This window comes from Ammodytes marinus (assembly GCF_949987685.1).
Source record: "Ammodytes marinus genome assembly, chromosome: 18".
NCBI lineage: Eukaryota > Metazoa > Chordata > Actinopteri > Uranoscopiformes > Ammodytidae > Ammodytes > Ammodytes marinus.
This window is the reverse complement of record NC_137222.1, coordinates 2,779,664-2,804,415: the sequence shown is the minus strand read 5'-3', so window position 1 is coordinate 2,804,415 and position 24,752 is coordinate 2,779,664. Positions and strand designations below refer to the sequence as shown.

The 24,752-nt window shown below is 40.3% G+C and overlaps 2 protein-coding genes across 5 annotated transcripts in view; both read left to right on the top strand.

Annotated features, from left to right (window-relative positions):
- The first annotated feature begins 2,566 nt into the window (after positions 1 to 2,566).
- cdk2ap1 (cyclin dependent kinase 2 associated protein 1) lies at positions 2,567 to 6,825 on the top strand. The gene is made up of 4 exons (XM_080046711.1): positions 2,567 to 2,699; positions 3,816 to 3,922; positions 4,851 to 4,977; positions 5,802 to 6,825. Exons 1-4 carry the CDS (start codon positions 2,633 to 2,635, stop codon positions 5,867 to 5,869), a joined length of 369 nt encoding a protein of 122 aa, XP_079902837.1. The 5' UTR covers positions 2,567 to 2,632; the 3' UTR covers positions 5,870 to 6,825.
- Positions 6,826 to 7,947: 1,122 nt separating this feature from the next.
- The window catches only part of mphosph9 (M-phase phosphoprotein 9), a 41,823-nt gene continuing 25,018 nt past the window's right edge, over positions 7,948 to 24,752 (top strand). For all 4 annotated transcript variants that reach the window (XM_080046660.1, XM_080046661.1, XM_080046662.1 and 1 more), the window contains exons 1-3: positions 7,948 to 8,013; positions 9,992 to 10,203; positions 11,049 to 11,196. In XM_080046660.1, coding sequence (XP_079902786.1) covers positions 10,028 to 10,203; positions 11,049 to 11,196 — 324 coding nt within the window. In that variant the 5' untranslated portion in view covers positions 7,948 to 8,013; positions 9,992 to 10,027. The remainder of the gene's footprint in view (positions 8,014 to 9,991; positions 10,204 to 11,048; positions 11,197 to 24,752) is intronic.

Below are 24,752 nucleotides of genomic sequence, written 5' to 3'. Positions count from 1 at the left end.
TCACTTGAGAGTTTCAGTTAATGTGGAAGTATTTAGATAATTTACTTACAGGAAAAATTGCCCAACAAAACACTTTGTCCTGCATTTAAACCTGCAGTGTGTAGAATTTTGGGTTTTATTTCCTAGCAGATTTTTTTAGAAAATAATTATAATATCCATAAGTACATTTAATTTAGTGCATAATAGCTGATTTTTTTTTTTTTTATTATTATTTTTTTCCTTAGAAATGGTCTTAGATATGTCCATATTTCTGCATATTTTGGACCAAGGCCTAGTGCCGCCATCTTGAAAGTGTCATAGTTGGAATGTCATCAGGTCCATTGTTTAACATTTTGAATTGTTCTTGTCCTTGAAGGCCACTGTAGCTTCTGTTATTATTCTAAAGGGTTGGGGTTACCCAGGGAGCGTTGCATTCTAGAACTTTCTTGATGATGTCATATTACACACTGCACCTTTAACTATTATAACATTGCACAAATAATTGTACTGTTGTAGTCAGTGGGGATTAAGCTGGTTGTATCCATTCATATGATGCTGTGTAGATTATTTTATGAGTTATGTTTTCATGCCTGCATTTACCTCTACTATGGTCGATATAGAGTTAGTTATAAACATGTTGTGTGAAGTGTATAAAATCTTATTTTCTAACAACACTTTCATTTCACAGTAATGCACATTACATTATATAATTATATGATAAGCTTATATTAGAAACGCATCTCTTTATGGTTGCAGTTGATAAAACATTCATACATAGCTGAATTTCTAATTCATCATAACGTAGGCCTATAAGTGGATTTCTATTGTCTTTTGATCATCTGAATCTGCAAAGTATAGGCCTAATGCAGTGGACTAAAATGGACGAGTAGTTGCACTTTTATGTATCAAAGTAGACTACGTTTTTTTTCTGTTCTACCACAAGTTGTTTTTAGCAATTAAACCAAATTAGAAAACAGGTATTTTTGCATAAAGATTTCAAAGTTTTCAAAACACATGAACCGATCCGAGCTTAACCCAGCGTGTTATTACAGTCTCTTTGTGGGGACGACCATCCCGCTACTTGACTGTAACGAGGTATATCTGCTAAATGTCCCCTCTTCTTTGGGACAATTAAAGGAATATCTTCTATCTTATCTTGCAAAGTACCGCTAAATGTACAAGTAAATACATGTTAAGCTTTAATTTGTAGGCTATTAGTAGCTAGTAAAGTAGGCTGTTGTTTTTGTTCTTCCACTTCTTGTAGCTTATTTTATAAATGTATCATAATAACTAAACTAATCAAAAATCAAACGTGTATTTTTTGCATATAAATGTCGAATTGTGTGTCAAAGTGACATAACATTAGAGTAATCACCCAGTGTGTTATTGTCTTTGTGGGGCCGATCATCCTGCTACTTGACTGGGGTCCCATGGCGGGGTCATGACACTAGGGGCCCGGATGGGGGTCTGCCGGCAGCAGCCATGTGCTTTAACTGACTCCTCTCTCATTTGAATGGAAGAAGCCTCGAAAACAAGAGTCACAGACGGATCCTTTTATTTAGGGATAACTTTTTAACCGTTGTTTATGTTGTTTCTTTGTTAATTTATAAGCTGCAAGCAATGGATACGCCCCCGCCGACAAAGACAGGTAACTACACATTCTATATTTACTCTCCAAACTGCAACAAAAGCGTTGTTTTTATCAACGCTAAATTCTCTTTTGTGTTAGTAAAACGTAAAAATCTTACCTTCGAATTACACACAGATAGCCTACGTTAAGTTGCTATAAACATGATGTGATGTCCTCATTTTGGGTGTAAATTCTTCAATGTCGCTCAAATTGAAACAAAATAATGTTTAATTAGGCCTAGACTAAATACACTTTTGTGTTTGTAGAATGTAAAACTCTTCGGTTAGAATTGAACAAAGCTACGCAAAAAGTGTTTTTGACACAATTTTGTTATGGTGTAAAATCGGCATATTCTATTAAATTAAGAGAAAAAGCATTGTTTTATTAAAGCCTAATTCACTATTGTGTTAGTAAAATGAAAAAATCCAACCTTAAAATTAAGCATAGCCTACAGTAAAAGTTACTTTGTGATGTAAACTCTTTATTTTCACTCAAAATTAAACAAAACATTTCTTTAATAACATTAACGTTGGTTTAATATAAAAATGTAAAGATCTAACCTTCAAATTAAACCTACCCACTCAAAAGTTGCTCTAAACATAATGTTGCCCTTATTTGTGGTGTAAACTTTTTTTTTTAAATACCCCAAAAGTTTATAAATATGGAGGAAAAAGTCACTCCACTTCGTGTTAAAACCACTTTATTAATAGCAAATAAAATCCCAAGTGTTATAAAAGTAGCCTGTCCCAACAGCGCCAAGCAACGGGTGTGTAAATATGCGTAAAAACCGTGTGAAATCCTTGGCTAAGTGTCTAAAATAATGGTGGAAATCACGTTTAAAAAAAAAAAAAAAATTGTGTGTGTCTGTTCTTTGATAACCCCGCAGCGCCTTTTAGCAGAAGAAAGCACAGTGGGTGTCAATATAAAGTGACGGCCATATTTGCCGGTGCCGCTGTTGTAAACAAAAAGTGAGAGACAGACGCTTCAGTGAATTTCGGGTCATTTTTATTTCTTTAATTTACAATGTCTCTCGGAATGTCTTATAAACCCAATGTCCATCAGCATATACCGGGAACTTCTGGCAACCAGGGTAAGGCGGAAAAACGGGTAAAAATCAAAGTGCGCGCGCGTGAAATCGAGTGTTAAATTCGGGGTCTCGGAGAATACCTGGAGAAAGACCGTGTCTGTAGTTTTTGTCCAGTTATATATATAGGGTCAGATCCATGGGAGCTAGGCTAATTCATATCCGCCATTATTACTAATGTAAAAGAGCGCCATCCACGCCGTTAGAAAGCGACTAAAACACGATTTGGGGATGTAAAAACGACGAGTAGATGACGCGCGAAAAGCTGGTGTAGGTTAGTCCCTGGTTTAGCGATTAGGGAAGCGGTAACACTGTGACAAAAATGTATCACTTGTCTGGGTGTCTTCTTGAAGGCAGGCTGCCTTGTTCCGTTTCCTCCATGATGCTCCGCGAGCTGCTGGCTGATTGATCTGCCCTCGCGATCATGCTGTTTGCGACTCCACGAGGACATCTCGCGTTAGCCGGAGAAAACTACAGTTATAGTGCTAGAACTGTAACAAAGCAGCAAGGGGGACAAAAGACCCCAACAGAGACCCAGCTAAACTGTGATTATTATCAGACAAATTAAGGGAGGTTTGACCGACTTAATTAGGATATTTTGGAGAAAAAGTCGCTGCAGGTGAATAGTGTGATATTTTTATATATAGGCTAGATATTTATATTATGAAACTTGGATTAAAATTTTGCATCACCAAAAATCTAAATGTCGGATAAAGCAACTGTTATCATTTTAATTTCATTTTTACAACACATTAGAGCCCAAAGTTTTTATGGAACAGGTTTCGGATAAAGCCTATTTTCATTTTACAAATCAAAAAATACTATTTACAGGTCTTTAAACATTGATCTTCAACTGGGGAAAGACTAGTAATTGCCTACCACAGAACCAAGTAAAGTAGTAATATCCCACTGTGTGATGGGGGGAGGGAGGGGAGGGAGGGGGAGAGACCAACCAATAAGAATAAGGGTTTCACATAAAGAAATGTGTTTCTCACATAGAAAGTAATTTGGAGATCTCAGATTCTAGGAAATTCTAATTCTAGTATTTTTCACCGTTATACATGAAGTTATCTGTTTGTATCAGCCATAGTTAACTGAAGATGTGTCTGTTGTGTGTCTTAGTATCAGTTGGGAACCTGCAGTCTCCGTCGGCAGCGAACTTGGCCACGTTGCAATCCTACCGGCCGCTGCTCAGCGACTATGGACCTCCCTCTCTGGGATTCTCACAGGTAAACTGACCATCACAGACATACACTGACTTTAATCTCTAGTTATTGTGGGCCAGGCTCCTACATATCCCACAATGCAACTCAACCCTTCCTGCTTGGTAATAATAGCTCTAACGTATCGCTAGGAGTTCTGAGGAAATGATTAACATGGAAAATGTAATATCGGGTGCACCTGAAATACGTGTTGTAGCATTCAAGTGGAAAAACTGGGCGCACTGTTGCAACCAATGACAAAGTGCAGTAAGTCTGGAGCCGTTTCCCCAGTTTGTAACTTTATGTTCAATCATTTGTTCTGTCATAGCCTGTAATGTTTTCTAGATTAAGAAATCTTGTGGTGTAGTTGTTAAGAGGCTCAGTCCTCTTCACAGCAGACACGGGTTAGAATCCAGCCCGGGTCATTCCCCTCTCTGCCCCATTTCATCTCTCTCTCCACACTGTCAATAAAGCTTGCAAAAAGAATATTCTTTAAAAAAACAGAATTAAACTCAGGTTGCGTTCCGAATCGCATACTTTCTACTATATAGTATGTAGAAAAAAGATTTAGGATGTCCCGATTCTTGTGGTCATATTTAGGATGGTTAGAAGTACCCGGATGTCCTACTTCATGCGGCCAAGATTGTTAGTGTTGAAAACTGCATCCTATTTGGCCGATTCTGAACCACAATCCAGTGCGCACGTTAAGTGATGTCACATCGACGAAACCTCCATATGAAAACAAACGGGGATGCGACGGATATAAAAGCAAGAGGCAAGATCAAGGCGCAATGTTATGATGAAATAAGAGAGTAAAGTATGTCCCAAAAGTATGCCTACTGCATCCTAACTAGATTCTTTTTATTGTCGGATGTAGTATGTAGAATAGAAAAAAGAAAGAGTACGCGATTCGGAACGCAACCTCATTTTGTTGTTGTTGGTTGTGTACCTCCAGGGCTCCAGTGGAAGCCAAGTGCCTCAGAATAAATACTCGGAGCTGCTGGCGATCATCGAGGAGCTGGGGAAAGAGATCCGTCCCACGTACGCCGGGAGCAAGAGCGCCATGGAGAGACTGAAGAGAGGTAGAACCAAGAACAACACAACAGAATAATAATAATAATAATAATAATAATAATAATAATAATAATAGGCTAATACATTGTATTTGTGAGCGCCTTTCTAGTCACCCTAGGATAATTTACATGCACACATAAAATATACAGGTAAAGCTGAACTACGTAACTATGCAACAGGAATTTGTGGTATTTTTATAGAGTGCTCTGCCATGTCTAAATTATTAGCCGAAACAGTTATCCAAAGTGTTTTTTTTTCTTTTTTTTTAACCTTTATTTATACAGGTAAATCCCATTGAGACCGAAGACTCTTTTGCAAGGGAGACCTGTTTCCCTTTCCCACGTTACCATTCACACACACATTCATACACCGATAGCAGGCTAACTATCGACATTCACACGAGGCAAGGTGGGTGAAGTGTCTTGCCCAAGGACACAACAACTATGACACAGATGGCAGGGCGGGGATCGAACATCAGCCGACCCACTCTACCACCTGAGCCACAGTCGCCCCAATTCTTCTATATTTTCAGTCGCTAGTAAAACATTACTGATTTCACGTTACTTCCTAAGTTCCCGCGTGATTCTGTCGGAATGTAGAGGGGTAGACAGTAGAGACTCAACATAGTATTTAGAGAAGTAGTCACAGTCACATATAAGTGGAATGGTTATTGTGGACAAAATGCCAGCGAAAAATAATATGTAAAAATACTTTTTTTGAATTGAAAATCTTACATAGTACAACTTTAAATAAAACAACTTTGTAATTAGTTGTTGGGTAATTTTTTTTTGTATTATTAATATATGCTGTTTGTGTGTGTCTTTCTTAATAGGCATCATCCACGCCAGAGGGCTGGTGCGTGAGTGTTTGGCGGAGACTGAGAGAAACGCGCGGTCCTAGCTACGATCACACACATTCCTACCTGCAAGAAGAAGAACTAACAATGGCGTCTCATGAAAACAAAAACGAAAAAAGATTAAAAACTTGCATGGCGATTCCTTTTTTCAGAAGAGGAAGTAAAAATGAACGAAGAATGGGAAAATCAAGCTCCAAGAGAGTTAAAAAAATAATAACAATAATTGAATTGAATTCATGACTTCAGGAGGTTTTTAGGGAATCATTTAAAGGTGGAGTCAGTGATTCTGGAGAACGCTTGTTGTCAAAATCACTTTTTGTCAATATCAGTGAATATCTCCTCACGATCCGCTACCGGTCTGTACTGTGTGTGCACTGAAAAAAATCTGGTGTCAATACACAGCCTAGGCTCTGTAAACTGGTATGTTGCAAGCTATGGTGGCTCCTTTGTTTACAGAGCCTAGGCTGTGTATAAACACTCCCAGCGCACGCACACAGTACTGGCAGGTAGCGGATCGTGGGGCAGATATTCACTGATTTGGACAAAAAGGGATTTTGACAACAAGCGTTCTCCAGAATCACTGACTCCACCTATCATACGTGGGTAATTGGATTTCAAAATGAGAAGGATTTCGTGTTTTTACGGCCCACTTTTAGGGATTTTTAGTTTTGACTTCATATTTAAAATGAAAAAAATTGTTGATTTATGCATGCGAACGCCGGACGGGCCCGTGGGTTAATTGTAGACAGTGCATGGCTTGTTCAGGGTTAGACTGGAGAAGACATCTTGTTTTTTTTAATAGTATTTTTTGGTCTGTTTTTTCAGACCCTTATAAACACACAGGACTTGAAGGAGGGAGGGGCAGAGATGTGCCAAATGCAATCGGTTCATTCGTGTTGAGGTCGGTTTTGGTATTAGACAACAACAACAAAAAAAACAATGGAAAATGCTGTTACTTGCATCTTTGTATGTATTTATTACTCAGTGTAATAAATTGTATTTTCAATAAAGTTGTCATTGTGTTATTTTCGGTGCATTTTAGACATTCATCATAGCCACAAAAACCCCAATAGAGGAACTACTGCTTGTGAGTTAACATAGGAAGTGGCCTCTTGCTCATGTGACTTACTTTTCTGCTAAAAGGCAGGGGTGTAAGTAGGGTCGTCCACAAGGTGCAATGTTGGTGATAAACTAAATTAAACTGTCATTAGCTCCCCGACCAGTTAATATATATATATATATATATATATATATATATATATATATATATATATATATTTTTAATTACAGAAAGGATTAATCGCTCTCTGAAATAGTTGTATGTGACATATTAACACCACTTAATTGTTACTATATATATTGTTGCTAATCTTATGGGTTTTTTCCCAGGGTTTCAGCAGGGCCTTAAAGAGTTAATCGAATTATCTGAATTAAAGTCTAAAAATGTCTTAAATATGATTTTGTTAGGTCTTAAAAATAGTTTAAATTGTGAAGTTTACGCTAGTTTTATACAGTTGATTTAAATTCAGTCTCACTTTTAAATGTGTTTTGGGGGAAATGTGTAATGTTTATGCTGATAGATAAGATAAACAGTATTCATAAGTAATATTGATGTGATGAATAAATGCAACAGATAGGTAGAAAAATACAAACTATACTATACTTTACTAACCAGAACACATAATAGAATATGAAAGAATGCACATTTTTACTTTTCAATTGTGTTTTTTTGACATTTAGGTGAAATATTATGATTATTCAGCTTCTTTATTTTTTTATTATTCTTTTTTTTTGTGTCCTTGAAAGAATACAACAATACAAACATAGTAATAAAATAAAATATATAATAAATATTTAAAATCAGAAAAAAAAAATTGTAATAACATAAAGTAGCCTATGTAATTTAATATTTAAAAATAAATAAATACAGAATTCACCGTCTTTTGTTCCGAACGCCCCCTTTTCACCCGAACAACCAATAGAATCACAGACTGAGAGTGACGGACCAATCACGGCGCCGTATTATTCATATAACTCCGACCGTTACAGCAGCCGCAGTGCTGGAGCCGGCCAATCAGCGTTCAGCTCAGTTAGAACACCCGCACTGCAGTAGCCAATCAGCGAGCAGCTCAGCCGACCCGTCTGCGAACATATAAAACATGGACGAAACGGTAACACAAGTCAACGGGTAGGTTAACTATTATTATTTGATATTTGTTGTCAAATATGTCAGTTTATTCTGTAAGATAGTGTATATGTGCGTTAAAATCTCAGCCGGCGATGCCTACGCTGTGCTTATTAACCTGTAATTAACCAACTTAGCTTAACTTAGCTAGCAGGCTAACCAGTTCAATTGGCTGTCAGTGGTAGTTGAAGCTATCATGGCTGCTAACTGGATAACTGACTTGAGTTTAGAGGCAACTTTAACGTCCGTAACATCCGTGGAGTGTGTGTGTGTGTGTGTGTTTTGGTACAGTGTGCCTGTGGCTTGGTGTTAAAGCTATTACATCAAATCTGTACAGTCCAGACGAGCTGTCACACACACACACACACACACACACACACACACACACACACACACACACACACACACACACACTCACTCACACACACACACACACACACACACACACACACACACACACACACACACACACACACACACACACACACACACACACACACACACACACACACACACACACACACACACACACACACACACACACAGGAAATACAGGTCATGGTGATGGATGATGCTGATACACGTTGACACATTAGCTTGAGCCTTTGTGTTTATGTTTTTGTTAACTGTTGGATGCTGAGGACTAATATGACTTGGATTGAGGGGTCATCCACGGATAGGTTGATAGATAGATAGAAACATAGACAGATAGATAGATAGATAGATAGATAGATAGATAGATAGATAGAAACATAGACAGATGGATAGATAGACAGATAGATAGATAGATAGATAGATAGATAGATAGATAGATAGATAGATAGATAGATAGAAACATGGATAGAAAGATATATAGATAGATGGATAGTTCCTTGAAGAGAAATTGTATTAGTAGCAGTAGCAAAGTAATAAACAATCGAAATACAATAATGACCAAAGAATATAGTGCAATAGTCTTGCACAGGTGGATTCAATTGATCACCTTCAATAAATAAGTACAATCTATGAATCAAACCCATGTTAATTGTCGTCGTCGTCGTCGTCGTCGTCCCCCCCCCCCCGGCCAGTACCAGTCTTCTTTATATCTTTGTTCATTTTCTCTGTTGCCGCTGCTCCAACAAATGGCTGCAAAGAAAATAAACTACACTTTCTGTAGTCCCGCACAGCCAGACCAAACTCAGACTAGTAGGAGGAGGAGATGTAATAGAACATCTTGTTGCACACATCAAAGGACCTGAGCTATTGTTGTGACAGTTGAGCAACACTTCTAACTGCGACCTCAAAAGAAAACTTCACCCACACGGAACCGGCGTTCTATCATTATAAAATCGCTGTTATAATATAATGAATGAGGTTTTCCTTTCCTCAGTCTTTCCTCAGTCTTCCCTTGGCCCAGCTGTCATGTTAATCCTAACCCTACATTTTCACATGTGTTATGTCACGGAAAAATGTGTAGGGTTAGACAGTGCTACGTCTACTTACGCTCTGATGGATTGTGGGTCTGAATCGCCCAAAAGCTTCTGATCTCCACACTAAAATACATGACCGGATGTAGTAAGGCATCCGGGTATTTTTCAGCATGCTGCATCTGACCGCATTCAGTGGGACAAACTAAATCTTTTTCTGCCATACTAAATAGCAGGGAAGTGTAAATGGACTTGACTTATATATCGCTTTTTAGCCGATTTTCTCAGCCCCAACGCGCTTTACATTTCTTACCACATTCACCCATTCATACACCGATGGCAGTAGCTGCCAGGCAAGGCGCCCTCTGAACCATCGGGAGCAATGTGGGGTTCAGTGTCTCTTTGCCCAGGGACGCTTCGACATGTGGCTGGTAGGCGGGGGATCGAACCTACGACCCTGCACTCCAGAGGCGACCTCCCTACCCACTTTGCCACTGCCGCCCCAAGTAGTATGGCGATTGGAAAGTGAAACGCAGCTAAGATTTACTAACCTGGTGTTCTTCTTTCTGTTGCAGCTGTGAGCGTGCCCCCCTGTGCATGGGCCCGTAACCATGTCCACAGATGACAGTATCTCTGAGGACGTGTCCAGCTCCGGGGCGCTGAGCCACTGCTGCCATGGAGACGGGGAGGGGGGGGGCAAAGAGAGCGAGACGTCGGAGGGCACGTCACACGCCTCCCACACTGCAGGGGGCGCCGGGCCGGACACACCTGCATGCAACAAGATCAGGTAGGCTGTGTGTGTGTGTGTGTTGTGTGTGTGTGTGTGTGTGTGTGTGTGTGTGTGTGTGTGTGTGTGTGTGTGTGTGTGTGTGTGTGTGTGTGTGTGTGTGTGTGTGTGTGTGTGTGTGTGTGTGTGTGTGTGTGTGTGTGTGTGTGTGTGTGTGTGGCGCTGTGCAGGACACACCCGCATGCAACAAGATCAGGTAGGGTAACGCAAAACATTATAATGCGGAGTCAGCGATTCTGGACAATGCTTGTTGTCAAAATCAGTGGAACAGGCATGTTGCTGGCTACGGTGGGCTCCCTTTGTTTACATATCCTTGTTTACATACCCGTTTACAGAGCCTAGACTGTGTATTAACACTGGTTTTTTTTTCATGCGCACACACAGTACAGACAGGTAGCGGATCGTGAGGAGACATTCACTGATTTTGACTAAAAGCGTTCTTTAGAATCACTGACTGCACCTTTAATCACGGCTGGAACACCATGTACAGTATATTATCCATCTGTATTTATAACAATACTCTACGTACAGTGTGTGATTTACTGTGATGTGATTTACAAAAAAAGTAAAATTATACTTTGACTTTTCCCTATATATTTATTATTATTATTATTATTATTATTATTATTATTATTATTATTATTATTATTATTATTATTATTATTATTATTATTATTATTATTATTATTATTATTATTATTTTTATTAATAATAAAGTCTCAGCTTTTATATTTGTGTTCTTTTATTACTATTACTTTTTCTTTATTTTGCACTGTTGAGGGAGGAAGCCCAAGACTTAAGAATTTCTATAATATATTCTTATGAAAGTATCTTGAATCTGGCAGGAGTCTGTGTTTGAGCGGGGAGGAGGCGTTTGGGCCGGGGAGGAGCCTCCCGTTCATCAACCCCAGCTCCCTGGAGACACTCCGGGCTTTGGTGCAGGAGATCCAGAGCAGTGGGGAGACAGACCCAGAGATATGGAAGGACTGTGAGGTGAGTTACAGCCGGACTGGTACATGAGAATGTCACTACGCGTTGCCCTGTGCATATTGTGTATGTGACGAATAAATTAAACTAAACTAAATACCGCTCTGGAAAAAAAATTAAGAGACTGGATTTTTCTTCAATCTTCATCTCTACATAACTTAATGGAGATGCTCTTAATGGCAATATTTTTTGGGGGGAATTTGGTAGAAATGTTGTCAATAGTTTATAGTATAAAACCAAAATGTTCATTTTACTCAAAAATATTTCTTCAAATAGTAAAACGAGAGACACTGAATACTTGGAGTGGTCTCTTATTTTTTCCAGAGCTGTATGTAATAATAAATATCCCCCAAAAATATACATACAATATACAATACATCTGTGATTTAAATAATTTGTGTGCGGGCTCCTGTCATGCATGTGTTTATGGAGTCCAAATGAGTATTGAAATATAGATGAGATCTCGCTAGGCCTCTGAGATGCTATTCTCTGACTCATCCTAACGACACCTCCATTTACCCAGTAGTTATTATTGGATGTGTCTATGCACACTAATGATGTTGCTAGGGAGGTTCTGTGTTCGTCGTTGTGGGCTGCATTCGACAGCTGGCAGCATAATTTATCGGCATCACTTTTTATTTTTTATGCGGATCACAGCTGACAGTAAAAAAAAAAAGCACACACACACAGACACTCATTGACACAATGCGTCCCCTAGCCTCTAACCCTAACATTAACCATCAAAACTAAATGCCTAACCCCAACCTCAACCCTTACACTAACCCTAACATAAACCTAATTCATACCTGAACCTTAAAATCTAGTGTTAACCCTCATGCAGACCTTTAAAGAAGTGAGGACCAGGCAAACTATCCTCACTTTCCAAAAATGTCCTCACTCAGATGGTTAAAAGCTTAAATTGGTCCTCACAAATATGCCTGCACACACTCAAACACACACACACACACACACACACACACACACACACACACACACACATGTTGGTATATATGGTTTGGCTGGACTGTTTCTCCAAACCAGCCCCGGTTGTGGTATAGATGGACTACCCTTTCCAGAGGTCCTAGAGCTAAGGGAGTAAGATAAAAGCACTCAAAAAAATCTGAAAAAAAATCAGCTCACTTTAGATTTCAGATACCACCTTTACAACCTACATACACACCACCATGACAAAATTGTGGTTTATGCAGACATTTCCCTTTCTGACAAATATGTGACTTATAAGGACCTAAAAAACATTATCGGGACCATGATGTCACTTTTGAAAACGCCCCCTCATTAACATAAATACACCTGACAGCACACAGCATTATTGGGACAGTCATGAGTTGTTACATTGTTGATACATTTGAAACCTTGTAACAGTCAGAATTCAGCCTTTCACACAACACAAGTGCCATGACCATGAACACAATTAGCTTTAGTCTGCCTCTTTGTATTTTACACTCTAATTTTGCATTAAGCCTTTTTATTTTTTATTTTTCATCCATCTAAATATGAACCTTTTTTCAAAGCCAAATAAATTGTTTAAATTATAATGATAATTTTCCATTTTTATTAGAATTAATCTTAAATGTCACAATTGTGACAAAGGTAGATTACGGCCTGTAACTGCTGGACAACATCCTATCACATAATGCAAGTGTCATGAATTTGAAAAATAATTCTAATTGCTTTAGTACTTAATCTAAAAAGACATGTTTATATCATGGTGGCTGTATAGAAAAAAACTTAAGGCATAGGAATAACGACTACACAAAATATGTCTGATTGATTGTCGGCCAAATGACATCACAGATTAATGATAATCCTCAGAGTATAAATATCACAGAGGAAGTGAGACGTGAGATGTGAATCAGATATGTTACAAATATGAAGACACACGTGAGCTTTAGTGAACAAAGTAACAATAATTCATTGAAGAACAGAAGAGACGAAAAATGTCTGCTTGTGTTTTGGCTACCCATACAACTCTTTCTGCTTACAATTAGGGATGCACCGAACAGTCGGCCACCGAAAATGGCAAAATAAGTCATTTTCGGTTTCGGCCCGAAACAGTTAAAAGGCCGAACAAAATTACTGAAAATTTACGAACTAAATGACACTAAGGAAATATGTTTTTAAAAGAGCTTCCTGTAAACCAGGAAATGGCAGAAAAGAGAGACGTAACCGTGTAGGCCAGTTCACGTCTGTTTGTGAGCGCGCAGCAGGAGCAGTCTGTAAGGTGCGTGCATGACAATGTCAGAGTCCAGTGTGGGAGCATTTTTTCAAACTGGATGAAACACGGCGCAGACAGTGCAATGCTTTATGCAGCATAAAGTTAAAACTCTAGTCCAAGACTGATGTTTAATCACCTTAGAAACACAAAAGCCTTGCGCGAGTGAGGGCTGCCGCGCAATTTTTTTTTTAGTTTGACAGCTAATGATAACCGGAGATATCCTGTCCGTTAGCGCTATTGGGGGGAAAAGGCTCCTACGATCTGATTGCATTTCTCAAGCCTGAATACACAGAGCCATGTCGGCAAACTGACAGCGCGACTAAATATACTATGTCCAGTGAGCCGCCTCCCCCCGTTAGTTTCAGTCTACAGACGAAAATGTTACAATCACATAGCATGGACATCTTCTAAAGCCTCTCATTGTTATAATCAGGACTTTAATGCAAATTCTGAAGTCTGAACATTACGGTGGCAGCTGTGGTGCAGTTTTTTTTAAAGCAACTCAACCTGTGTTTGAGGAGAACATGTGGGAGTTCATGTATGCAATGTTGAAATAATTGACTAAATAACAAACAAAACTGCAAAAGCCTCTTTCTTTTCGGTTTCGGCCAAGAATTTTCATTTCGGTGCATCCCTACTTACAATTTGGGATATTGAAGCAAAGCTTTTATGGAAAATCGGGAACTGACTTCTGAGCAAGATGCCCTGGAGCACACAAAGGCTTGCACGTTGGTGATCGGAACACAACCTGCTGCTCAACACTAGCAAAACCAAGGAGATGATCATAGACTTCAGGGAACACAAGGGGGAACCAGCCCAACTGAGCATCAATGGGGACTGTGTTCAGCGGGTGTCCTTCAAATTCACTGGGACACACATTGCCCAGGACCTCTCCTGGACTGTTTGTAGAATACGGAAGAAATCAAAATAAACACGACTACATCAGACAAAAGCGGCGCGATACAGGAAGGCTTTCATTAGCGATGCATGAAAGTCAATATCTTGCTTTGAAGACGCACATGGGTGCCACATGGTCCTGATTTTGTTGGAGATCCTATTTTCCAGATTTTTGTGCCTTCCAAATTTCGTAGTTTGTTTTTGCAAGTGTCACATGACTAGTGTGGACATATGGGTGTCCGTAAAACATATGATCGCATTTTGTATTCTTTTTTTTGGTCTCCTCTAAAGAGAGATGTTGCATCGTACATTAAAATGTGTCATAAGTGTCAGTTGACCGGAAAACCGAAACAGAGCCAGTTCCTCTCTGTCCAATTCCGGCATTTAGTCAACCGTTTGAACATTTCATTTTTGACTGTGTTGGTCCCCTCCCTCGTTCTCGTTCGGGTGCAATCTATTTGTTGATGGTGATGTGCCAGAGCACTAGGTATCCAGCAGCATACCCATTACGCACCATCACCACTTAATCTGTAGTGCGCGCCCTGACTGAGTTTATCTCTATATTTGAAATCCCCTAAATCTTTCAGTAAGACCAAGGTTCTAACTTTTCATCTGTTTCAGCATCAGCCTACCATGTAGCCAAGGGGCTCTTGAGAGGTTCCACGCCACGTTGGAGTCTTTACTCCGTACATACTGTACACAGTTAGATGGAGACTGGGAAGAGGGTTTACCCTGGTTGATGCTGGGGGCTAAGGAGTGAAGTCAGGAAAGTACAGGCTTTAGCCCAAACGATCTGGTGTTTGGACACACAGTGCCTGGCCCTTTGGCTGTTTTGAAGGACGATTGGAAGAAGTCCGAGCCACATTAAACCAAAACAACAAACTTTCAGGCTAAATTTACTGGTTCACATGCAGTTGTTTAGCAAGTTTCAGACTAATACAGTCCTTGTGGGCTCCATCCCTCATGCAGTGGCAGAGCTTGAGGAAGATGTGTTGTCCACTACTGACAAATCCCTGTTAAACGGCAGGTTGTAGAATTAAACTCCTGTTGGTTGGAACAAGCGCAGGACTTGTATTGTTGGTGAGGACCAGTGGATTGTATAGGGGCCTAGATGCTATTTGTGTTTGGTGGACTTACTCTTAGGATGAGGTCATAATTTACCAACCTTTACCACGATTTCCATGCAAATCCTCTCCATTCTAATGTTTTCTAATTTCTAACCCTAAAGTATTATTACCCCTTGAACTTTTCCACATTTTGTCACTTAACAACCACGCACGTTAATGTATTTCATTGGGATTTTATGTGATGGACCAACACAAAGTGGGCTAGGGTGTGTGTGTAAGTCCCATGACTGTGCTATGGTCTATATGGACAATGGTATGTAAGGACTTTATCCTAAAATGCTTTTCAAAGTGTAAGTCATTATAATATCTCAGTGTATGTGTGTAAAGCAGTGATCTGACTCAAATATAACTTAAGAGGTCCTTATGGTTTATAGGGTCCTGTCTCAGTGTTGGGTTGGGATTTTATGTGATGGACCAACACAAAGTGGGCTAGTGTGTGTGTGTGAAGTCCCATGACTGTGCTATGGTCTATATGGACAATGGTATGTAAGGACTTTATCCTAAAATGCTTTTCAAAGTGTAAGTCATTATAGTATCTCAGTGTATGTGTGTAAAGCAGTGATCTGACTCAAATATAACTTAGGAGGTCCTTATGCAGGGTTCGACATAACGTATAGCCCGATGGCCCGGGGCCAGTAAAATCATATGCAGGGCAAGTTGATTGGCCAGTCACTGTCCCGCCCGGGCCAGTGACTGGCCAATCACAGTTCAGTATCTTTTTGTAGACTACATCATGGTTCATTGAAATGCGCGTTCAGAGTCGTAATGAAAGCAGTGTTTATTTAAGAGTCAATATAATAAACCTAATATAAAATATATTTTTTAATGAAAGGCCAGTGGACAACCGATGCGTGGGCGTTTTGACAGGCGGAGCAACAAGCGGTTGCACTCTCGCTCCGTTGGCAGAGCTGCCTACCGTCCGCCTGCGAGTCGACAAATCAATCGACTTACTCTGCCCCCTTTCTTTCTTCCCACAGCAGAGGTTGAGGTGCAGAAAATGATAACTGTGCTTTTCCTTTATCTGCCGCCGTAATGTTACAGTATTTGCATCCAAGCCCCAATGGTAATACAAATGAGAGGCGTTATTTAAACGCTGTGAATGCGTCTCCGGTGATTGTGTCGGTTGTAGACAGAAACGAACGGAGGGACTCCGCTCACTGTACAGTTCCTATAGTCGCGCAGTTTGGCACTATGTTTTCAGGCTCGAGACATTCAATCAGATCGCGGAAGTCTTTCCCATTGAAATCGCTAACGGGGAGAATATCCCTGGTTATTATTTTAGCCACAAACCACAGTTCATCTGCGCGGCGGCTCACTCGCTGGCGAGATCACACGGTGAAACGCTGCTGTGATCGGACGAAGGCATTGTGTGTTTCTAAGGTGATTTAACGTCATAGTCTTAGACGAGCGTTTAACTTATGCTGCATATTTTGCACTGCATTGTTTTTTATCAATAGTTTGAAAAAATGGTCCCACACCGGACACTTATGTGAAGCTGACACTTCATGGAGAAGTGACACTCCTGCAGCGCGCTCACGACCAGACGTGAACTCACATACACGGTGAAATCTTCCATTTAAAAAACGGCATAACCCACTGATTTTCGGATTTCTATTCTATTTTTAAAGTCAACTTGAGCGCAAGTGGACAACCGGTCATTCGGTCGACACATTCACATCCCTAATGCATATAGAGAAAGTAATAAAAACAGCCTACCACACCACAAAGAATGATCAGACCTTCATCTCTTATTTTTTTTTTATGTTTGAACATGACTTCTGCAGGTGAACTATTCATTAAACTGCCCAAATTCAAGAATAAAAACAACCATCAAACTACTGGACTTTAAAATACTGGCCGACTCTTTCAACATGCTTTCAGTTGTAGGCTTCTAATTCAATATGTTTGCCTGGTTTTATATTATGCGCAATATCAACATTTCATATAATTAACTAAAAGAAAAATAACCAAATCTAAAGGGAATATCTATACTGTTACAGTATAGATATTCCCTTTAGATCTGGTTATCTTTCTTTATTTTTCTAATACAGGTATTATAATTATTGACACTAAATTATGAAGAAAAAAAAAGTGTGTGCAGGGCCAGTGAAAATATACAAGGGGCCAGTAAAACTCGGATCCACTGGCCCGGCGGGCCAGTAGGAAAAAAAAGTTATGTTGAACCCTGCTTATGGTTTAGAGGGTCCTGTCTCAGTGTTGGGTTTATAGTAGCATCACTTCGGTTTATCAGAATACTTTGACCAGCTGCATTTGATCTGTATGTTAGTTGAATGTGTGGGTTTAAGTTCTTTAGTTACATATGTTGGATTGTGGACCCAGTCAAAAGTAATAATGAAATGCATGATATTTGCCTTTACATGACTAAGGACAAGTTTCAGTGGATTGTTTAAAACGCTTACATAAATAGCCTTGATTCCTTTCACATAATGTTAACAGGGAACATTCTTTAAGATATATCTTCTTTTTTCACTTTTTGCGTGGTCTTGATGAGGTATTGCCCCTGGAAAGTTCAGGGGTCACAAAGTCCCCATCCACAGCTGAAGATTGTACAGAGGTAAATCTGTATAAGATGATATTGTATTAATATGTTTGCATTAATGATCTTCAATATGTCTTACACAATTATCCAATGCTGCTCAAAGCAAAGTTTTACCCTCATTATTTTTTCAAAAGTATGATTATTTCATTTATTCAAAGCCCAGTTACAGTGCCTTGCAAAAGTATTGATACCCCTTGAACTTTTCCACATTTTGTCACATAAGAACCACACACGTATGTACATTTATGTTCTTGGGATTGTATGTGATAGACCAACACAAAGTGGCACATAATTGTGAAGTGGAATGAAAATGATACTTTGTTTTCAATACTTTTTATAAATACAAAACTGAAAAGTGTGGCGTGCAAAAGTATTCAGTCCCCCTGAGTCAATACTTCATAGGACCACATATCGCTGCAATTACAGCTGCACGTCTATTGGGGTATACAGTATCTTACAAAAGTGAGTACACCCCTAACATTTCTTCAAATATTTCATTATATCTTTCCATGGGACAACACTGAATAAATGACACTTTGGTACAATGTTAAGTCGTCAGTGTACAGCTTGTTTAACAGTGTAAATTTACTGTCCCCTCAAGATAACTGGACACACAGCCATTAATGTCTAAACTGCTGGCAACAAAAGTGAGTACACCCCTAAGTGAAAATGTCCAAATTGGGCCCAAAGTGTCAATATTTTGTTTTGCCATCATTATTTCCCAGCACTTCCTTAACCCTCTTGGGCATGGTGTTCACCAGAGCTTCACAGGTTGCCACTGGAATCCTCTTCCACCCATTCATGACGACATCAAGTAGCTGGTGGATATTAGAGACCTGGCGCTCCTCCATCTCCCGTTTGAGGATGCCCCAAAGATGCTCAATAGGGTTGAGGTCTGGAGATATGCTTGGCCAGTCCATAACCTTTAGCCTCACCTTTTTTAGCAAGCCAGTGGTCGTTCGGAGGTGTGTTTGGGGTTGTTATCATGTTGCAGTACTGCCCTGCGGCCCAGTTTATGAAGAGAGGGGATCATGCTCTGCTTCAGTATGTCACACTACATGTTAAAATTCAATGAACTATAGATCCCCAGTGCTGGCAGCACTCATGCAGCCCCAGACCATGACACTCCAACCACCATGCTTGACTATAGGCAAGACACACTTGTCTGTGTACTCCTCACCTGGTTGCCGCTCCACACTCTTAACACCATCTGAACCAAATAAATGTATCTTGGTCTCATCAGGCCACAGGACATGGTTGCAGTAATCCATGTCCGTAGTCTGCTTGTCTTCAGCAAACTTTTTGTGGGGTTTCTTGTGCATCATCTTTAGAATAGGCTTCCTTCTGGGACGACAGCCATGCAGACCAGTATGATGCAGAGTGCGGCGTATGGTCTGAGCACTGACAGGTTGACCCCCCACCCCTTCAAGCCCTTCAGCAATGCTGGCAGCACTCATAGGCTTTTTTTCCAAAGCCAACCTCTGTGTCTGACGCTAACCATGTGCACTCAACCTTCGTAAACTGGGCCGCAGGGCAGTATTGGAACATGATAACGACCCACATCCAAACGACCACTGGCTTGCTAAAGAAGCTGAGGGTAAAGGTTATGGCTTGGCCAAGCATGTCTCCAGACCTAAACCCTATTGAGCATCTTTGGGGCATCCTCAAACGGAAGGTGGAGGAGCGCAAGGTCTCTAATATCCACCAGCTCTGTGATGCTGTCATGAATGGGTGGAAGAGGGTTCCAGTTGCAACCTGTGAAGCTCTGGTGAACTCCATGTCCAAGACGGTTAAGGCAGTGCTGGGAAGTAATGGTGGCCACACAAAATATTGACACTTTGGGCCCAAATGGGACATTTTTTCTTAGGGGTGTACTCACTTTTGTTGCCAGCAGTTTAGACATTAATGGCTGTGTTTGAGGGGACAGTAAATTTACACTGTTATACAAGCTGTACACTGACTACTTTACATCGTATCAAAGTGTCATTTCTTCAGTGTTGTCCCATGAAAAGATATAATGAAATATTTGAAGAAATGTGAAGGGTGTACTCACTTTTGTGAGATACTGTATCTAGAGACTGGCATTTTCGCCCATTCTTCTTTTTAAAATAGCGGAGAGCGTCTGAACAGCCATTTTTAAGGCTTTCCAGAGATTCTCAATTGGATTGAGGTCTGGACTTTGGCTGGTTCATTCTGACACATGACTATGCTTTGATTTAAACCATTCCATAGTAGATCTGGCTGTATGTTTAGGATATTTAACCTTCTGGAAGGTGAACCTCCGCCCCAGTCTCAAGTCTTTTGCAGACTCTAACAGGTTTTCTGCCCTGCACTTGGCTCTATCCATCTTCCCATCAACTCTGACCAGCTTCCAAGTCCCTGTTGAAGAAAAGCACCAAGGATTTTTCTTCCATATAGACTTTTTTGGCGCCCGCCAAAGAGGATTTATCCAGCGCCAAAGGAAAATCACCAGTGCCAAAATTATAAAGATTGAGAATAAATATAGCAATTTAAAACCTTTTCAAATTGAGCACAATTTAGTTCATCCTTCTTGTAGCAATAACTCAAATTTCAATTTCTATTACTATTACAGCTTCCCTCAATCATGAAAACAAAATAATTGTTATTAAACTATCACTGTTTCCCACGCCGTGACATGCAGGCTTTTAAATTCAGTGAACCCTTTCAGCCGTGCGCTCCACTCGGCCCCTCCCTCACCTGATAGTTTAGCTTTCGGCTGGTCCAGAGAGTAGGAGGGAGATGTTGCGCATCGCCGGGTGTTTTGAAACATTACTAAAAGACGGAAGATAGTCAGCCTTTGGTCGAGAGGAAAGGTAAAACTAATTGTGTTGTCTGGAAACACTTCAGACTCAGAACAGACTAAACTAATGTGCAAGATAAGTCACACGCGTCCAGCATGACAACCACCCTAAACATTCAGCCAGATCTACAATGGAATGGTTAGATCAAAGCATAGTCATGTGTCAGAATGGACCAGTCAAAGCCCAGACCTCAATCGAATTGAGAATCTCTGGAAAGACTTGAAAATTACTTTTCTTTTATAAAGATTTCAGCTGTGGATGGGGACTTTGGGACCCCTGAACTTTCCAGGGGCAATACCTCATCACCACGCAAAAAGTGAAAAAAGAAGATATATCTTAAAGAATGTTCCCTGTTAACATTATGTGAAAGGAATCAAGGCTATTTATGTAAGCGTTTTAAACAATCCACTGAAACTTGTCCTTAGTCATGTAAAGGCAAATATCATGCATTTCATTATTACTTTTGACTGGGTCCACAATCCAACATATTTAACTAAAGAACTTAAACCCACACATTCAACTAACATACAGATCAAATGCAGCTGGTCAAAGTATTCTGATAAACCGAAGTGATGCTACTATAAACCCAACACTGAGACAGGACCCTCTAAACCATAAGGACCTCCTAAGTTATATTTGAGTCAGATCACTGCTTTACACACATACACTGAGATACTATAATGACTTACACTTTGAAAAGCATTTTAGGATAAAGTCCTTACATACCATTGTCCATATAGACCATAGCACAGTCATGGGACTTCACACACACACACTAGCCCACTTTGTGTTGGTCCATCACATAAAATCCCAACCCAACACTGAGACAGGACCCTATAAACCATAAGGACCTCTTAAGTTATATTTGAGTCAGATCACTGCTTTACACACATACACTGAGATATTATAATGACTTACACTTTGAAAAGCATTTTAGGATAAAGTCCTTACATACCATTGTCCATATAGACCATAGCACAGTCATGGGACTTACACACACACCCTAGCCCACTTTGTGTTGGTCCATCACATAAAATCCCAATGAAATACATTAACGTGCGTGGTTGTTAAGTGACAAAATGTGGAAAAGTTCAAGGGGTAATAATACTTTAGGGTTAGAAATTAGAAAACATTAGAATGGAGAGGATTTGCATGGAAATCGTGGTAAAGGTTGGTAAATTATGACCTCATCCTAAGAGTAAGTCCACCAAACACAAATAGCATCTAGGCCCCTATACAATCCACTGGTCCTCACCAACAATACAAGTCCTGCGCTTGTTCCAACCAACAGGAGTTTAATTCTACAACCTGCCGTTTAACAGGGATTTGTCAGTAGTGGACAACACATCTTCCTCAAGCTCTGCCACTGCATGAGGGATGGAGCCCACAAGGACTGTATTAGTCTGAAACTTGCTAAACAACTGCATGTGAACCAGTAAATTTAGCCTGAAAGTTTGTTGTTTTGGTTTAATGTGGCTCGGACTTCTTCCAATCGTCCTTCAAAACAGCCAAAGGGCCAGGCACTGTGTGTCCAAACACCAGATCGTTTGGGCTAAAGCCTGTACTTTCCTGACTTCACTCCTTAGCCCCCAGCATCAACCAGGGTAAACCCTCTTCCCAGTCTCCATCTAACTGTGTACAGTATGTACGGAGTAAAGACTCCAACGTGGCGTGGAACCTCTCAAGAGCCCCTTGGCTACATGGTAGGCTGATGCTGAAACAGATGAAAAGTTAGAACCTTGGTCTTACTGAAAGATTTAGGGGATTTCAAATATAGAGATAAACTCAGTCAGGGCGCGCACTACAGATTAAGTGGTGATGGTGCGTAATGGGTATGCTGCTGGATACCTAGTGCTCTGGCACATCACCATCAACAAATAGATTGCACCCGAACGAGAACGAGGGAGGGGACCAACACAGTCAAAAATGAAATGTTCAAACGGTTGACTAAATGCCGGAATTGGACAGAGAGGAACTGGCTCTGTTTTGGTTTTCCGAAAGATATATCTTAAAGAATGTTCCCTGTTAACAGTATGTGAAAGGAATCAAGGCTATTTATGTAAGCGTTTTAAACAATCCACTGAAACTTGTCCTTAGTCATGTAAAGGCAAATATCATGCATTTCATTATTACTTTTGACTGGGTCCACAATCCAACATATGTAACTAAAGAACTTAAACCCACACATTCAACTAACATACAGATCAAATGCAGCTGGTCAAAGTATTCTGATAAACCGAAGTGATGCTACTATAAACCCAACACTGAGACAGGACCCTCTAAACCATAAGGACCTCCTAAGTTATATTTGAGTCAGATCACTGCTTTACACACATACACTGAGATACTATAATGACTTACACTTTGAAAAGCATTTTAGGATAAAGTCCTTACATACCATTGTCCATATAGACCATAGCACAGTCATGGGACTTCACACACACACACTAGCCCACTTTGTGTTGGTCCATCACATAAAATCCCAACCCAACACTGAGACAGGACCCTATAAACCATAAGGACCTCTTAAGTTATATTTGAGTCAGATCACTGCTTTACACACATACACTGAGATATTATAATGACTTACACTTTGAAAAGCATTTTAGGATAAAGTCCTTACATACCATTGTCCATATAGACCATAGCACAGTCATGGGACTTACACACACACCCTAGCTCTGGGCGGACCTTTGAAGTGACGTCATGTGGGGACCGCCCACATTTTTAAACCAGCCAATCAGAAGACATCCCGCCAAATTTCGGCCGTGTGTATCAGAAATGTGTATGAAAGTGCACCTGCAGCCAAGTGTGATAGGGGGCGCAGTGAGATACACTGGGATACACAAAAATCAGGTCAAGTGGTAAATAAGGACTTTCACAGAAAATTGGAATTTATGTTAGTTAGACACTCGCAAATGCAGATACACTTTCCGAATTACGCGGACCTCGGCATAGTCCGGCTAAACCACCGAGGTCCTCGTATCCCAGGTGAGTATTCAGGTCAATTGTCCATCTATACCATGTATACCAACACACACACACACACACACACACACACACACACACACACACACACACACACACACACACACACACTGCAGGCAATCTTTCCAGACACAGGATGTGATTTGCAGGGAGCAGACAACTGTGATGTGCTTCATCACACAGACAGAGGTCGGATCGAAGTGTCTTTGGGAAGTTATTGCATTGCAGAGTGTTCTCACTTCTGCCTCTGTGATTGGAGTTTGTTTAATGGTTCCAGAGCTGCTTCCAACAGCCCTGCACAAAGACACACATGCATATACAGTATGCACACAAAAGTAGGCACCGAAATTAAGTTAACATATTTTAGTTGTTTTTTCTTGAAGGTCAGCGATTGTCAGTTAATATCTCCTCACACGAACCACAACCTGTGCGTACTGTGTGGGTTGATACACAGCCTAGGCTCTGTGAACTGTTATGCTGCTAGCTATGGTGGGCCCCTTAAGTTACATACCAGTTTACAGAGCCTAGGCTGTGTATACGGGCCACTAATGAACTTCATATTGTGTGGCACTGCGGATGCCAAAAGTAAAAATTGTCTTTAGTCCAACGGTTACTTTTTAATTTTTACATACCCAAGACAAAGGCTAAAGACAGTGAAAGTAAAGTTATGTCTAAAGTGCGGCCGGATCGGGGCGCTCCTGTGGCGTAGTGGATAGAGCGCGTACCACATTGGCTCCGGCCTTCGTTGCAGTGGTCGCAGGTTCAAATCTAACCTGTGGACCTTTACTGCAGGTCATCCCCCCCCCTCTCTCTGTCTCCCCATTTCAACTCTGTACTGTCAATAAAGCTTGAAAATGCCAAAAAATAATCTAAAGTGCGGCCGGATGACATTTAATACATTTTCACAAGAGAATAAACCCCGTATTCTAAAT

Coding starts and splice junctions, on each gene's coding strand:
- cdk2ap1 (XM_080046711.1), top strand. CDS start 2,633: ATGTCTCTCGGAATGTCTTATAAACCCAATGTCCATCAGCATATACCG. Junction 2,700..3,815: donor GGGAACTTCTGGCAACCAGG/GTAAGGCGGAAA, acceptor TGTGTGTCTTAG/TATCAGTTGGGAACCTGCAG. Junction 3,923..4,850: donor CCTCTCTGGGATTCTCACAG/GTAAACTGACCA, acceptor GTGTACCTCCAG/GGCTCCAGTGGAAGCCAAGT.